Here is a 17,669-nt window from a genome sequence, read left to right as displayed (position 1 = left end):
CAAGAGAAACTGTGTTCTTACACAGCCCCACAAGTACTGCAAACAGAAACATAATTGCTCAAACTTGAGTTACAAATGCTGAGTGTAGAGCTAAAAAGTAATGTTGCCCTTTTTATTTAAACTGATGTCCACACGGACATTTAGGCTGTTGACCAAAAACCCTTTTAGCTGTAACATACTGTGAGATGAGGCCTGAAGATGTCCCAACTCAGAAATGTTGGGTATCAAAATCTTCAAAACAAAGAAAACCCAAATTATATTGGCTTTATTCTAGCTAAAAGGTTCTAACAGAAGTGATGCTGGGTGTCATGACTGTGAGTTTGCTGTTCAGTCCCCAGAGATCTCTTATGCTCTGAACAATGAAATGATTTCCAATATCAGCAGTCATTTGGAGACACTACTCAAGTGCCCCAGGGTCTGTGAGATTAACCCACCCAGTCCACCTCCTTTAATTGCTGTAAGATTTGCATTCCTAGAATATTCAAAGGCTGTGGCAGAGCCTTGTATTAGTTTTCTTAGAAAATACTTAGTAATACTCAACACTAACTGGTTCTTGTAGGTGGAAATTAAATGTCATCATGAACACCTCCACAAAAAACATGCAACATTTCCACTCCTTCTATCCCCAGAATGAATTTCTGGAGCCAAATGACTTATGGCTGGACACTGGGTTGCCAACTGGGAGAAAATTTTCAAATATCTTCCAGTGTCCAAAGAAGTCTCAGCTGAAATTTCAGCAGGAGCAATTTTTAGAGGCTCTCATTGTGCAGCAGCCTCAATTTTAAATATCCAAATAACTTTCTGCATCCAGACTCAAGCAAAATTACTTCTACTTAGATGACAAAATTACTCTGATTCTATTTGCCTGCTTGTCACATACTGCAAAATCTTGATCACCAGACAGATGAAGACCTACAAGATGTAAATAAATGATCCTACATCCCACCTACCTATCCCATCCTACCTATCTTGGAAAATATATTTTAGGTATGATTAGGTAATGCAGTAGGCTCCTGAAATTTTGAAATGTTGTCTTGTGTTCCAAAGGTATGAAAAACTGGGAGTGCAAAACCAAAGCTAGAGATGATTCCTCTTATTCTTTACAATAAAATGTACTTTAACAAGACGAGGTTTCACAATTTCATTTTTCCTCAGAAGTATTTGTCCCTTTTCAAGCCATTACATCCTCTTGCCTTTGAAGTGGTTTTCAGTGGTAAGCAAACACCATGAAAATTCTCATGCATGTAAGAGAAGCACAAACCATACTTTAGTACTCACTGCGATTTTATGATTCCGCATCATATTATCAAACTCTTCATTAATTTTTTTATATTTTTCTTCTGTATGTGGCGTGAGCACATATGAAGTGTCAGGGTCCGGGCTGTCGCACCCTCTGTGTTCCTTCTTGTTCAGAGCCTAAATAATGAAGTTAATAAAAAGGATCAACAAATAAAAAGTAGAGATAAAATAAAAGTACTTACAGGGCCTCGCTTGAAAATAAAATCACTATCTTCATTTAGTTTGCTGAATCTGTCCTCCGATAGTGGACTGTGCTCAAAGTAATCGTCAGCATCAGGGCTCTCACAACCATTAAGGCCTTTCTTTCTTAAGGTCTGAAATACAATTGGAAAATTCACATACAAATCATACTAACTTGCCAAGAAGTTTTGTACACTACTGAATCATTCAGAGCCCCTGAAAACTACATTAAACTTTCACAGACAAAAGTCACTGTGCAACAGACAGAATCAGTCTTTCAAGATAGTGGCGAAGTACACAAAGAGAAAAGGTTCCCCCAGGTGCCATCTCACAGGTAACTTCCCTCTATAACCAATTCACCTCCCCAGCTTTGCATGCAAAATTGTTTCTAGACATTGGCTGATGGAGTGGAGGTGCCTGACAAGGGACATTTAAGCCTGTGGCAAAGGAGTTCATGTACTCAGTGGTAATTAAAAGCCAGTTTACTGGGTCTTTAATGAACTGATTTTAGCATCCCGATTCTAATATTCACATTTTAAAGAGCATATGGTTACACTCTGACAAATAGAGTGGCTAAAATTTTTGATCCCATAAACAACTGCAGGACATTAATATCTGTAACATTCGGTTTCAGTGGTTGATAAAGGCAGGATCTTCCTGCACTTCTGTCATCCTGCACAATAACAAGAACTGCAAAAAAGTAATTACATAATCCCTCTCTAAAATGACTTAGTTGGCTAAATATAAGCTTTTTCAGAGTCCTTTAGACTAACTTTATGGAGCTACTTCCTGTTTTCTGGTGGAGAACTCACATCAACATCCCCTGGAAAAAAAAAAAAGCAAGCTTGTCTACAATCCAGCCATTAAAGAAAGGATGTGAAACTACAGGTCTCGTGACCAAATTACAAGATATATTTGTATTTCTTGTTTTTCTTTTTCACCCTATTACACAATCAGAACCTTTTCTCTGCAAGCTCTAAATTAAAACAAATCTGTGTTTAAAATATTACCTGTGGAAAAATCTTTAATATTCTTAAAAAAAAAAAAGTTTCAAGAGGAAAGTAATATAAGTTTTAAACAGATATATGTTATCTGTACACAAGGCAGTAGTAGAACTAAACAGGCATGAGGGAGTTGTGTACTTCCTTTTTGTCAGAAATTATCTATATTCCATGAATTTTACATTAAAACCCCTAAATATCACAAATCTGCAACTGATGTTTCCAGCACCATAAAAAATCCACATGTTTTCCTATAGAAGCCATTTCCATAACGCACTGAAATTAACTAAAAAACCAAAATATTTTAGCTCATAGTATTCACCAGCATTTTTTTTTACTGTCAACTGATTTTTAGTACAATATAAATCACACACAACTTCCTCCCTATCCATATACACGCAAAATCCTGCTTATTTCTACCGCAGTTTCAAAAGCAGGAATCGAAAAACTCAACTCGCCGCCCTGAAATTCTTTAATATCACAGTTCACCATAAGCTGCAATTCCTTCTCAAGTTTCCTGGCTTGCTCCACGTATCCCACACAGTATCTGGAACTCCCACAAAAATGTAATCACTAAATCAGCATATGGGGAAAACAGGTGTGGGCTCCTCCAGCACCTGTCACGGCTCCGATGCCGCCCCTCCAACCAATGGGCTGGACATGCCAATGGACTTGGCCATACAAGGGCCGGGCTGCTCGGCCTCTCAAGGTCGGAGCCTGTCATCCCTCTCGCAGCCCTTCCTAACAAGTCAGCCCTGCCAGGCTGTTACACTTTTGATATCAGCGGGGAAAATGTTAACGCTGTGTAATCTGGATTACACTTAACCCCTGCAGCCCACGGCGCTCTGGAAATAGAAGCCGAGTGTCGGCGGCAGCGCCGCGGTACCCGGGACAAGTATTATATGTGATTGTGGAGCTGCAACTGAGGCTCTGCAAAAAAAATGCACCGAGTGCAGCTCTCGTGATAAACATGCTGAGGAAACTAAAGTCTTGCAGCAAGGGAGTCTCAGCAGAGCTCCCTTCAATAGTCTAAAGCAATCCAGTGAAAGGTTTCAAGTGTAATGCTGCCAGTTCATCCCCTTGGAACGGCCTGAAAGTGACCCCCCGACTTAAACAAAAAGGAAGAGATTTAAACATAAAAATGCCTCCTTCCTCTCGGTGACTGCGTGTCATTTTTGCTAACAATGGGGTTAACTCCGCTTTGACTCATGAGGAAGGAAAATGCCTCAGTATCTCCCGTTTCAGGCTCTGGAAACCGTCACTCCAGATGGGGTTCCTGTCATTGTGGAGGGATTTAAGCCACAGTTCCCTGTCACAGATAATAAGGCTGGGCCCGACAGCCAGAGCTCTGCCTCCTTATCACCAAAACACCGAGTGCCACTTTGAGGACCTGACCATAAAAAGCCTGCGAACTTTTATCAGTGCCCAGTCACACAATAGTAAAACATTCCCGCTCCGTGCAGGGAATGCTGCGAGCTGTTGGCAGGGCCGGGCGCAGCCGAGGGGACACAGGCCCTGCTCCGGGAAAACAACGAGGGAATCCGGGAATGGACCAAAACCAAACTCCATCAACAAGGGCTGACCCCGCCCTCCGGATTCTCCACCACTACAATTTGTTGTTTCTCCAAATAATGTCAGTAACTCGGCTCTCTGAGAGATTTCCGAGGTATTAGCACAGAGATCTAAATTTTATTAACTCTGAGAAAAAAACGCCATTTGGTGAGACTAAGTAATTTGTGTAACACGAAGAGGGTTTTAATTCTCATTTGTGCTGTGATACACGAGCTAGTTAAGAACAAAATCATAGTATTTGCAGTGGAGACTAATAAATATAAGGCATGATTTTTTCTTAACACAGCAAAAGGGGAAAAGAACATTAAATTTCAGGTTTTGTTATTGGATGCTCACTGCAATTACCTTCTGGTGTGAAGTCTTGTTTTCCAGATCATGTAAGGGTATGTGTAGCCCTTTCAGTAAATCTGTGTTACTTTCCACTTCCTCTAAGAGTTAGCCAAAATTACTGGAAATTGCTCCAACATGTTTGCCAACACACTGTATTGTGCCCCAGTAACTGAGATTGTGCAGCTTTGATCTCAGACTGCACTAACTGATGAGAGAAAAATACTGGTTTTATTCAGAAAATAATGCAAAGTGCTTACAATGAACGAATGCAGGTGTGAAATCTTTTGTTAAAAGAATGAAGGAAACACGATGATACATTTATGTGACACACAAAGTCACTACACAAGTGTTCCAGAGAGCTCTGGTCATCTTGGTATTGCAGAATGACCCAGGAGCTGTAAACTGCTTCTGTTCCACTATTAATCTAGTATTGATTTATTTTGATTTGAATGGCAGAGCTTAGAAAACACTGCATGAGAACGGCTGGACCAGCTATGACGGGTTTAAATATTGCAGTCAAGCACATGGTAAAAGAGCCCCAATATTTTCCTGAACTTCCCCACACATATGCAAAGTAGTTTTTAATTGCACTTTGCAATTAAAATTAGCATTTCGCTAATTTAAGAAAAGAATCATGCCTTGGCAAGAAGCATCTAAGGAACAGAAGAAGGGCTTCTTGCAAAACAACAACAGAAAGGAATAATTGGCTTCTCTCTCTACGATTCAATATAAATTTTTCTGAAACCAATAATACAAATACCAAAGAGTATAAAAGCACGAAAAGTCATTTGTTGTTTGATCCTTGAGGAAGCAGAGCTGATATTCAACCATCTCAGTGTAATTATCCTAGCACAAGCTTCCTTCCTCAAAATCCAACAGAGACACATGGAAGGCAGGAGCCTGACGTTTACTGAGCCCCCACAGCAAGAGATAAAGGCAGCACCTTTTCCCCAGGCTTGTTCCAGCCCTGCTGCTCCAGAGGCAGCTCTGGGAACCAGGAACTCTGAACCAACAAACACAGATGGGTCACTGCTTCCACAGACGAAGGGACAACCCCACGACTGGCCCCCTCACATCAGGACCCCGGGCTTTATATCCCACTCCAAAAGGAGTTGCTAATGATTAAAGAGCACAATCAGTGTGGTTTGTGCTCTGATCACTGAGTCTGGTTAAAAAGCCAAGAGTTCTGATATGTGATCTGGGCTCCTTACCAGCCCTGGCAGAACTGTAAAGAACTTGATTATCTTCATTGTCACATCAGGAAATGATACTTTTCTGCCTTGAAGCAGGAATGTAGGATGACCTCATGTGTAAAAAGTGTTATGAAGTGTAAAAAAAGTGTCAGGTCATTCAAAACACTCAAGTGTTTGGTTTCTTGTAATATTACACAAAAAGGAAATGGTTGTTGCTGTCAAAGCTACCATGTATCATGTTAACAACTCTATTTTTGCACTTACTATTGGAGCTGGCCACAGAGGATTTTTGTTGGTATTTCATCCCAAATCATTGGGAAAACCATGTCCAAAATTTGACTAAGACTGAAATGAAAAGTGATTTCCTTTGGAAAAGGCAAACCTTTCACTTAAATCCTGTGGGCAGTTCTGCTTCTGCTCTTGCAATCAGAGCACGGAAAAGCTGCGAAGCAGCACAAATTTGGAGTAAATATGTTTTAAATATCATAACTTTTTCAAGTCTAAATATTCCTCAGGCCTAAAGTAATGGAAAAGCCCTACTAGCACTGCTAAGTATTACTGCTGCTCTGGTAGGCACTTCCACCATGGAGATCAAAAGGATAAATGATTAAAGTTTCCTCATGCTCTGAAGATGCCATGCAATAATGGAGAATATTTTTTTCTTTCTAAAATGACAAAAAAATTCTCCTCGTCCATTCTTTAACTTATTTTTGCTGGTTTATACTCAGCTGTAGCAGGAATAGGTGGGTTGCCAACATGTGGGCTGAGCACCACAGATACAGAGGAGGCAGAAGGACTGGCCCAGCCTCGCCAGCAGCAGCAAACCTCAGCCACCACTGATAATCACATCCTACATGAAATGCCACACCTTTTTTTTCCTCTGTGACAGTCACAGAATGAAGGACAAATAAAGCAGCCACAGCAGCAGATTCCCACTCAGTTTTCATTCTTTATACATGAAAGTTCAGTGAGACAAAACAGGGCATATTCCTGCACTGCAGCTCAGCTCCCTTCCCACAGCAGGGAAGGACCACATGTATCACCACAGGCTTTACATGCAGCAGAACGTCCTGCTGAAAGCAAGACAATTGTTTTATTATTTGCTTCCTGATACCTATCACTGCCAAGAAGTTCAGCCTAAAACCTGGCTGTTTTTCTCTTCTTTTATAACACAAAATATTCCACTTTCATCAGCCTGAACAATAGTAAGGTGTTTCATCCTTTAGATATCGTTAGATCTCCCCTGTTATGTATAAAACATATTCAAGTACCCGAGGAGTATTCTTAGTCACCAAAAGCTATTTTTAGTTTTTAAACTTCCTGCGGGTCAGTTTGGCTACAGAAGCATGATCATTGCTGTTTCTTTAATCTAAATTAACAACACAGCTCTGCAGAGTCAGACCTTGACCCTGCAGTGCCGAGTACACGAATTTACCACTGTCTAAAATCCAAGCAGGAGTGAATCCCCAGTGAACATAAACATCAAAAGAGAACAACCAGAGAAAAAACAGATAATTCAACTCAGCAATGGTGTTTTGTCTATTTAAGCTCATCAACATTATTTCTGTAGGCTGAAATTCCTTTTTCCACAGACAGATGTAGTGTATTGTTTTATGTGATGTTTACAAACTTAATGTATTTTCCTCAGGCTCTATTAATATTCTCAACTTCAACCAGTGAAGCATCTGCAAATTTCCTTATGAAGCTGTTTTCCTGTCCTTTGAGTTGGGAGGCTACTTACATTTAGCTCTAACACTATTCCTTTCAGTATCCCTGACACATTTTCAATTACATTTTGCCACGCTATCAGTTCAAATTTCACGTTCTAATTATAGCCACAAACACATCCACCCCAAACCAGCTCAGGGAAGGAGTGGTGCCCAGCTTTCAAAACTTCCCTGAAACACACAGGAGGCCAAATTAGATTATGACAGACATTTCCATGAGCTAAGCAACTTGGAGAGCTTAACTTCTTAAAGAACAAGACCTTTCTGGCAGGCTCCCCAGCCATAATACTGCATGCTAAAGAAAATCTGAACTATTGACATACTCCATTTTCAGCTTACTTAAATAATATTTTCCATACTTGTGCTCAATTAGTAGTGATATTTAAAAAGGAAATAATTGACATTATGCAAAAATACATGGGTGTGAAAAATTCTGAGTGCAGTACGTACCTAAAGTTTGCTACAGCTATTGTATTTCTTGGCCAAATATTATAGCTTGCTATGAAAATAAAAGAAATTTTTAAAAAAGGAGGTTTAGGATTAATTACTTAATCCATGGTTTTAAAAATAAAAAACTTCTAAGCCTGTCTAGCATTATCCATAAAATACAAAGAAAAAGAAGAGCCCTTTTAGCAATGCTGTATGCTCAGTTTTGGGCAAAGGTATTCAGCATTTACAGATGAAAAATGTTCATGATTTGAAATTTTATCAGTGTCCCTGCTATAAACCACTCTAAGAAAAGACACCGTCTTGTTTCAAATGTTGGACCACTTCCAGTATCTGGCAAATTTTAACATGTATCCCTGGCTTGCCAAACATGAAAGCTAGCTGTCAAATTCCTCCCAGATATGATAAAGATGGCACTCAGGATTCAAACTCTCATTTATATAAAATAACACATACAAAAGGTTTTTAGACTTGATATGGCATGAAGTTTAAATTCTAGCCTGAAGCATCTTTGCTGTGAAACATTATTTTAAGTAGACAACCACAAGCAATTATTAAAGAATTAGAACTTCATGGGTTATAAAATCCACTCTTCACCCCCAGAATATTACCCAGCTCCAGACTAAGGTGTGGGAAAGGCAGCTGCTTGTCTTTGTGATTTCAGAGAAACACTATCTGTGACCCGTGGACTTTATAAAGCAGTTGCTGACCTACAAACAAGCTGGATTGCTTGGTCCTAAATGAACTCCTTGAGACTTAAAATGATTAGTAATCCATTAGCACTGATAATGCTGTTTCCACAGTGACAGCTTAGTCAAGCTCTCAAAGTCCAATTTTTGATGCATTTGTCTTTGTTTCACTTTCTATCCAACTCAGCAGATTATTAAATTTTATATCACTGAGGTTTGCATTTTACCTGTTTTATAGAAGGAATCATCAACTAGATTTTCCTATTAAAGAGTACTAAAATGCCAGTTTAACTCAATCTTTTTCAATCTTATTATTAAAAAACAAAGACAATATAGACTGATATTAATCTTCAAGAATCAAAAATTACTCCCTAGTATATAAATTAAATATATTTTATAGTCCTTTCAGAGACTATAAATTTCCAAACAAAATTAATGGTAAAAAGGAGCAAACCAGAGTTCAAACAAAGAGGTATTTCATGGTACATAAATGCTTTATTTCAGTCCTTTCCCAAACAACAACACGTAGATGTACAAACACAGGCTCTCAAACACAGATCTTCATGTACTTGCAACAGTTAAATTATAAATCAGCAGCAGCAGTAGCTGACTGAAGGCCTCCTTTCAGCAACAGTGCACTGCAGATAAGCCATATGGAACATGAAAAGTTTCCAAGTGCAGCAATCCATCTGCATAATATCCTTCATAATCTTTTAGAAGTTCTTTAGGAAAAATATTATCTCCTACTCATAGTTTGCCAAGAAAAAAAATGGCTTAACTCTGACTAGAATTCATTTAATAAAAAGAATGGGGTTCTTTAGGTCTACCTGCCCATGCAGTATTGCAATTACAAATGCTTCTTGTCCTGAATGGTTCTTTACAGCTTTAAAATTGGAAAGGATAACAGAACTATTTCAGAGTCTCGGTACTCAAGATAACTTAGTGCTATCAAAGCAGTAATTACAATACAATTGGAAACCATTCCCAAAGAAAATGTTTAGCAGATTCCAAGGATTTATGCTATTGTTAATATGCTGTTCATATGTAAGATTATGGGCACTGGCTACATCTCCCAGAACAAGATCTAGTACTTTTAATATTTGTATGGAACCACCACCTCATTTCACCCACCCCCAAAATAAGCAAGCTGAATAGGAGAAGGGAAAGCAGGTATTTGAAAACACCAGCTGAGATCAGTGTGTACAACAGGAAGCAGAGAGCCTCCCCAAAAATAGGGAAATAAAGTACAAGCAATTACATCTCTGTTTTTACTGAACTAAAATAATGAGAATGTGGGACTTCCAGACACAGCTCTAATAATGTCACAATTCACGTTTCAAATACAGAACTTCTCAGTTGTGTGTCAACACAATACATTGAACATGTTTTTTTCCTGCACAGCCTCCATTTAGTGCAAATTATTCAAAAGCCTGAGCACCTCTTTGAAGACTGTCCTGACTTAATGTGAAAAGGGGTGGGAAATCAAAGGTGGGACCTTGAGAGGTAGAGAGAAAAGGCTGTACAGGAATCAGGGCCAGTGAAATTTGAGTAAGCTTTATCATGTAATTCATGTCAACATTGGATAAAGACTGGCTCTGGAATGCTTGATTTTTATTTTTCTTTTTAAAAAGTCATTGTAATCAGCAAGTACTGAATTTTAAGATATTTGCAGCAAAAAGCAGGGCTTTAAATGGTACCAGTTTGTTACAGTTATAGAAAAGTTTACAGTGGGACAATGTAGAACAGCTTTGATCTAAAAAAATCTTTACAACATTCCCAAAATATTTGGGACTTTTTAATAAGAAAGGCATTATTCACTTCCTGTTAAAATGACCCAGTATTTCTAGTAAAACATAAAATTTAAGTTAAAATTCACCCTACTGCAAATTTAACTAACTTGCCTAGCTTTCCACAGTCTACACTATGAATTAAATATCACATCACTGATATGACGTAAGAGGTACAAAAAAAAAAAAACCAAAAAAAAAAAACCTGGCAAGTCACTGAATGAACTGGATGTGTAATTGTTTACAAGTATTTGTGAAGAATGGTGTGTCACATGTCACATGTGTGTCACATATCACATATCTGACACATGTCTGTCACATGTCCCAGGCTGCTGGGGTACTCAGAGGTCTGTTCCACAGGAACTGCCACCACCAACATTTTCTTTCCTCAGGTGCAGTTCCTCCCCAGAGCACTCCAGGAGCAATTTCCAAGGGAGGCGCTTTGTTCAGGTGAGTGCTGAGCGTTACAGCCCCTGCAGTACAACCCTGGCAGTGAACAAAGCACAGACTGCCTGAGCCTCCTGCTGCACAAGCACCATCAGCTCCTGGCCCAAATTAAAAGCAACGTATTAAAAACTGCAGACATGGTGAGGTCCTAAAGGCAGGAGTAGTGAAACACTGGAGATGAGCCTCCCTTCCTTTGGGCAGTTCATGCTAAAACAGTGCCTGAGGAAGGGTGAGGATCAAGAAGCAGCACTGCTGCTGTCCCTCCTGCAAGCTGGTTAATCCCTGGCAGAAGACACAACCAAACCCACGAGCCTGGAAGTCAAAAACTTACATTTTGGATTACATTAAGTCTCCACTGAAATCAAGCCTACCACAGAAAGACCAGTCCTTTATCTAGCTGTAGTTGCAGGAGATGCTTTGTTCTGGGTCTATTCTTTCCATGCACAGCTTGTGTAAAGTCACTCTCTCTTGATTAACAGATGCCATGGGCCTCACTTTGAAATTGCAAAGTAAAAATATACTTTTCTGTCACTAGAGAATTTCAAAGGCACCAAATTCTGCAGCAACACAAGGGCTGCAGCACACACGAGACCAGCACAGCTTGAAGAACTTGTTCATACAGTAATTATGTCTTTGTGTGATTGCCTGCATGAACTCCAGCACTAACAAGCAATGAGCTGTTGCGGATTTTCTTGGAGTCAATTTTCAATCCTACTTAACACAACGTCTCCAGAACAGCTAAACCCAGAACTGAATCTTTGACAAGCATTTCCAGAGCAGGAGGTGTGAGAACTGGACCTTGTGTGTCTGCCCTATAAATTTCAAAAGTAAAAATGTTCTCCTAACATGGACCAGAATCAGCTGGAAAAACATCCCTTGCACAGTTGGGAAATAAAACCAAATTTCAGACAAAAGAAAATCCAACCCCTGCCTATTGCAGGGCTGATTCTGCAGAGATTTTTGGTAGACAGAGCACACAAAAGCTCTGTACCAGTATTTGACACGGATTTAGGCTTCTGGCCCTCCCAGCAGCACAGCCTCCAGAGGAGCACCCGATCCAATCTGAGATTGTAATGATGCACAGCCAAGTCAGCTGCCACTCATCACTCAGCTTTTTCTGGTAGTTCATTAAAAATGAGAACATCACAGCAAATTTCAGTTCACAGCTTTAAAGTCATGTCACTGGTGTAACTGTGACAGGGCTGGCGTAGGACAGAGAGCACCCTGAACTGCAGCTCCATAAAATCACTGCTGGCAATACAGCAGCCAAGTACAGTCATTATTAGCAAGACTTCAGAAACTTCTATAAAAAGATGCATTCTAGACAAACTTCAGATATCTATATGCTTTAAGTAGTGACTAAATCTGGAATTCATCAAAATTCAGAATACCAGCAGAGCATGGTAAATTTAAAGTCTCGGCACTGTTTTAAAGAGGTAGAAGAAATAACAAATTCTTAACCCTAAAACACTAAATTTATTCAATGCTTTAGATTCAAGGGAAGTACAGCTTTAGATTATTTGCAGGCAAACTGAAGCTGCTTCAAAAAAAGTCCGAGTCTATCCTACTTCTGAAAATTCTTTCTATATCACCAATGAAGGAATGCAAAACAACATTAACTCGGAACAAAAACTTTCTGCCAGTACTGTCAGCTGGCTTAAAATCACCAATAATCTGACATTTTGAAATAAATAAATAAAAAGGCACGTTAGTCATCTGTATGTCCAAAGCAATTTCAGCACTGCCAAAGAATTAAAATAATATTGTTGAGTAAAACAGTATTACCAAATGCAAGATACAGAAAAATTAGTGATAACAGTAAACAGCTCAAAAAAAAAAAAAAAAAAAAAAACAAACCACATTACTGTGGGGATTAAGTGTTGAATTTAATCTCCCAAACTAAAAAGAAAAGAGGGGAGAAAAATAAGAGACAAAGACATCATCATGACTGGCAACTGGTCTGTTCAGCACAAAATACACAGTTCTCTTCTGTCACAATATTGAAAATAAATATTTGCTACCTTGACATTTTAAATTTTTCAAGGTAGTTGTTTTTTCCTAAACCATGAGTGGGACCTAAAACCCCAAGCTATAACTTGTTTATAAGTCAGGTTTATAGCAAACACTTTTACTAGAAAAATATAAGATTCAAACCACTAGACACAGACACATAAAAATATACATGTGCATATATATAAAAGCTTTTGATGACTCATTCCAGACCACTCCAGTTTTCAAGCACTTTCCCCTCTTTTTAAGGTAAGCCAAAAGAAAATTTTAGTCCTTAACCATACATAAATCCTCCTCAATCACCTCCTTAAAATGCCTCAAAGGTATTTGTGTGCCATCTCAAATTATTTGAAATGTTATATGCAGTATAATTACATTTACATAATCATTTAGCAAATCAAGCCCAATAATGCCTACATTTTCTCAGCATCATGGGCAGATTACTAAGGCTTTTCCTTCCTTCACTGAAATAATTTTTAAGCTTCTTTCTTCTTTTAAACGTGCATCACTTATTCCCCCAGTGTTTGGAGACCAAATCAAGTGGTTTGAACTACAGAAATACATAATACTACAACCATTACATGTTCTCATATCAGCCCAAAGCTTTTTTTTTTCTTTTTTCTTTCTTCATTCCCCCCAGGTCTTGCTCACTTCTGGCAGCTCTCCATCTATCAAATACACAGGAATGCAAAACAATGTTAACACATCACAGTGTCAGCCTCCCTCCAATCTCCAGTGTATGTTTAACCATCAGCATTCCTGGTGCTGCCTCACAATCCTGTAAAGCTGTGCTGATACTCCATGTAAATTTGGAGATTTTAGTCACCTACGTTCAGCATCAGTTTTCATTTTCTTGGTTGCAGGGCATTTCCTTCTTAAAAACAAATTTAAAAACTTACGGTGTAGCTTGTGTTCTAAACCAACTTCAAAGAAACAACTATTTTTTAAGAATTTGACCCAATTTCCACCATCTTACTTTGGAGCTTTGAATAGCAAAATACGGAAGCCCAAATTGCTCTGCAAACCCTTATCTAGATCGGATGCACCAGGTATCCACCAAGGAAGGAAATAAGATCAATTAACTGAAGGTCATTCTCATCTAATTTTGTATGTGTGCATCCAAGTATATATTTAGATACAATTCCCAGATCTTCATTTTCACATGAAGTCAACCCAAATTTTAAAAAAAAAAAAAAAAGGAAGCAATGAACCAATTCAAGTGCTACCAAAACAAACTACTACACACCAACAACAGTTCAAAATACACATTGGTTATTCCCAGCCTGGAAAAGAAGCAATGCTGGGAGGTGGAGAAAGCTGGATAAAAAACAAAACCAGAGAGGCTTTTGGTTTATAAACACAGTGTTTCAACACCAACTTTTCTGTTTATGCTCCCCACACTGTTACACTTGTCTCTTGGCATATGCTCCATCTGGCTGGGGAGATGCATCTGCTTCTTCCTGCTGCAGGCTCTCCACGTGCAGCTGAGCTCTCCGTGCTCGCTCGGAGCCAGGAGCCAACAATCCCATCTCTGATCCCAGAGATGCTCCTGACTATGGAATGTGCACTGCTCCTGTAACAGCTCTATTAAAATTTCATGAAAAGGCAGAGATGAAATGTATTTTAATGCAAGAAAACAGCTGATTACAGCAGAAGATTAAACTGGCTTGTTGACCCTGCTGAAAGCAGCAGCGGGGGTCATTTACCTGCTTTGTCTGAACGGTGACAAAACCACTCTCACACCAAGGCATCACAAATGTTACTCCCCATTACAGTCACCAATTCCCATGGTAAGATATTTAATACAAACATCCAAATCACTTGCTGGAATTTACACCAGAGCAGTCCTTCCACAAGAATGAGTATGATTGCAATAATTATGTGCCATAGTTTAAGAGAGATGGGTTTTGGGTGGGTTTTTTTGTACTTTCTAGTTACAATTTTTATTACAGATCATTACCTATTTCAAGGACAGCTGTCAATATCTGGGGTATAACCTAAGCCTTATTCAGCACATTACACTACACTGAAAACAGCATTAAACTACAGAGCACAGGAGAGGCTCATTAACTGACACCCACCCGGAATTCTCCTGGGCACAGATGCCAACTGGGAAAGTAGGTCACATTTTACACAGGCTCCTAAAAATCAAATCACCTCAGTCTGATGAGGTGAGATGAGGAACAAGCAAAATCCACCGTGGCCAAGTGTAGGTGAAATAAACCCTGGTTTACTGCATCAGTCAAAGGAAATAAAAACATGGGAAAAAAGATAAAACGCTGAGCTGAACAGGCAGGAAGAGCCATCGTCAGCCCTGACTCCCAGGAGAAGTGAGGCTGGGAGAGAGGGAACAACTGTGCAACTGCTGCTTTCTGAGGCCTTCTCGAGGGGCAGAAGGACCCAAAATGGAAGTGATACTTCATTGTAAATAACCTGCAATAATCTTAACATCCTGCACTAAAGAAAATATACAAGTGCCTGTTCATCTCCATCTTTTTCTCTGCATTTGAAAACAATGAATGCTCAAGGTCTCGCATTGTCTTTTATACATTAAAACATTTTGTTGACCATATGTATATAGAATCCTGATAAAACCTGAAATCCTTCCCATTTTACTCTGCAGAAATACTTCTTTCTTCAGGAAAAATAATTACTTGTCAAGAATAATCTGTTAGAGAAAAAAAAGTCCATGAACATTAAAGCATCAAATGCTTTAACACCTACAGCGAGTCCTTCAAATCATAGACAGTATTTCAGTGTAACAATCTGCAACTGTGCCAAGATGGGTTTGTAAAACCAAATACACGATCCCAGTATTTCAGGAATTCAAAGCACACACTGAATAAAAAATTAATACCTCTATATGGTGCACCTATGCTGTGCTCTTGCAATACCTCACACTCCAATAACCCCATAAAAGAGCAGGCACAGGACAGCAACAGATCATTCCCATCTACAATAACGTGTTCAGCAAAAGACATGAGTGCATGCATCAAAAAAGAAAAAAAAGTCTAATATTCGTTTAAGATGCCAGTGCTCTTCCTCCCACTATGTTTTCACAAACATTCCAGCAGCAACAGAAGACACCAAGCTCTGGGCATATGAAAGCAATTCCTATGCCAAAACTGAGCAGGAGACAACTACGAGGGGAAGATGTCTCATCGATTTCACTTAATCATTTACAACATTGTCATCTACCCAATACCAGAAATAAGTAGCAGCAGATTTGGTTACTCCCTTACCCAGCTTCTGAGCTGTGTGGAATTTCCTCCTAGCCCAGGAAAACCCACCCTCCTGCCATGTTCTGGACCACAGTGGGTCCAGAACAGTTCCATACTGAGCCTATGTCACAGTAAATGCCATTTATCACATTTGAGGATGTAAGTGAATTACTAAACTAAGATCTATACATCAGCTATAACTCCATAAAATGGAATTACTTATTATAATTCAGTTTAGTATGAATTTGACAGATTTTAGGTGCTTTTCTGCAGTAATTTTCATTTTTTAAAATAGAATTTCAATGTCATTACAATAAAGAGAAGCCATTTTACACTGTTCTTTCAGTATGTTTCCAAAATGCTTGTAATGTCACTAAACATTTATCACACTCCAAGCACCCATCAATCCAGAAAGAAAAAACCCAGAAATATTTCACAACCAGGCTAAAGAGCACACAGGACTAATCTGAAGAGACAGGAGGATGCATTCCTAAATTACACTGTATTTGAAAAATGGGAATAAAGTCCCAAATTCCACACTAGCATAAAACATTAAACCCAGAGATGAAAATTAGAAAAGAATCTGCAGATGAATCCTTGCATGTTCCCTCAGAGCACATCTGCCCTTGAGTGTTAAGTGCACTTTGAATGTTCTTCTCAGGGGTCAAACACTTGACCCTGGTAAAAAAAAAAAAAACACCAACAAGATGAACCCAAAAAAGCAGCCTTGTACAGAATTATTCTGAAGAGGTCCTTAGTCCTTGTGACTGAAGAAGCACCATTACCGTGAGTCACAGCACAAAGAAGGCCTTGCATGCAGAACAAAACCCAGCTGAACTTGCATCCCTGTCCCAAATTCACGTCTGTCACAATCAAAAGCTCATTCTGCAGGAATTAGGTTTTCCCTTCCTCTCCAGTGGCTATCCCTTATTTATGCTAATCCAGTGACTAAGCCTCCAACTCTTCGTGGCTTGTATTATCCCTCTCTTTAGAACTCAATGCTGAAGACAGAAGTTGGGGAGGTTTTTTTTTCTGATCATAAAAGACTGTTGACAAATTAGCAGAGAATTTTCTCAGAAAGAAATATAAAACATTTGTCTGTATCTCAGTTTTGTCAATCTGATTTTTTGCTTGCACACTCATGTACAAGATCAGCTAGTACCATCCCTGTTCTCAGATCCCCTTGGCAATAGGCTCTTCAGCTATTCAAGGCTAATCATTATTCTGAAATCATTCCTAAAAAGCAAAGCATTTGTTCAGAAGACAACTTCAGAATTTAAATTAAACCCTTAAGTCAGCCACCTGTTTTGGTCTATTTACAGGACTACTGGAGACATGCTCTGAAATGCAGTTACAGTACATCAAGGCTCCAATTGCCAAGAAAATCCTTGAATTCTACTGCACCTAATTTAGAAATTATGTACTGAAAAGAGTTTCTATTTAAAGCTCAAGCATTATAAAAGTAGATGAAACCAATACCTTAGAGTAAATATATTCCTGTTATTCTATTACTGCAGAAACTGCAGTCGTTCTGCTGCTATTTTAATTGACAGTCACTGGACAACAAATTCAATTAAGTTCATTTATTCCACAGATTCTCTTTTTTTGGGTTTTTTGTTGGGTTTTTTTGGATTTTTTTTTTTTTTTGGCTGAACAAGGGGCAGCAGAGGTGGTGGCTGATTTGATCCATGTTCAAAACATGACTAAAGTGGCTACTACCTCAGAGGAGAAAAAGGGCCAACTATAATTGCCTGTTAGGCTGAGGG

The 17,669-nt window shown here is 39.0% G+C and overlaps 1 protein-coding gene across 5 annotated transcripts in view; it reads right to left on the bottom strand.

Annotated features, from left to right (window-relative positions):
• Positions 1-17,669, bottom strand: part of MEF2A (myocyte enhancer factor 2A) — a 79,756-nt gene that overhangs the window by 23,288 nt on the left and 38,799 nt on the right. For 2 of the 5 annotated variants that reach the window (XM_083870906.1, XM_083870908.1), the window contains exon 4: positions 1,482-1,613. In XM_083870906.1, coding sequence (XP_083727032.1) covers positions 1,482-1,613 — 132 coding nt within the window. Of the gene's footprint in view, positions 1-1,278; positions 1,417-1,481; positions 1,614-17,669 lie in introns of all 5 variants that reach the window. The other 3 variants (XM_083870905.1, XM_083870907.1, XM_083870909.1) reach the window with 2 other exon arrangements.

Source organism: Zosterops lateralis (genome assembly GCF_965231275.1).
Source record: "Zosterops lateralis genome assembly, chromosome: 13".
In the NCBI taxonomy this organism is placed as follows: Eukaryota; Metazoa; Chordata; class Aves; order Passeriformes; family Zosteropidae; genus Zosterops; species Zosterops lateralis.
The sequence above is the reverse complement of the archived record's forward strand: the minus strand, read 5'-3'. Positions and strand labels throughout refer to the sequence as shown.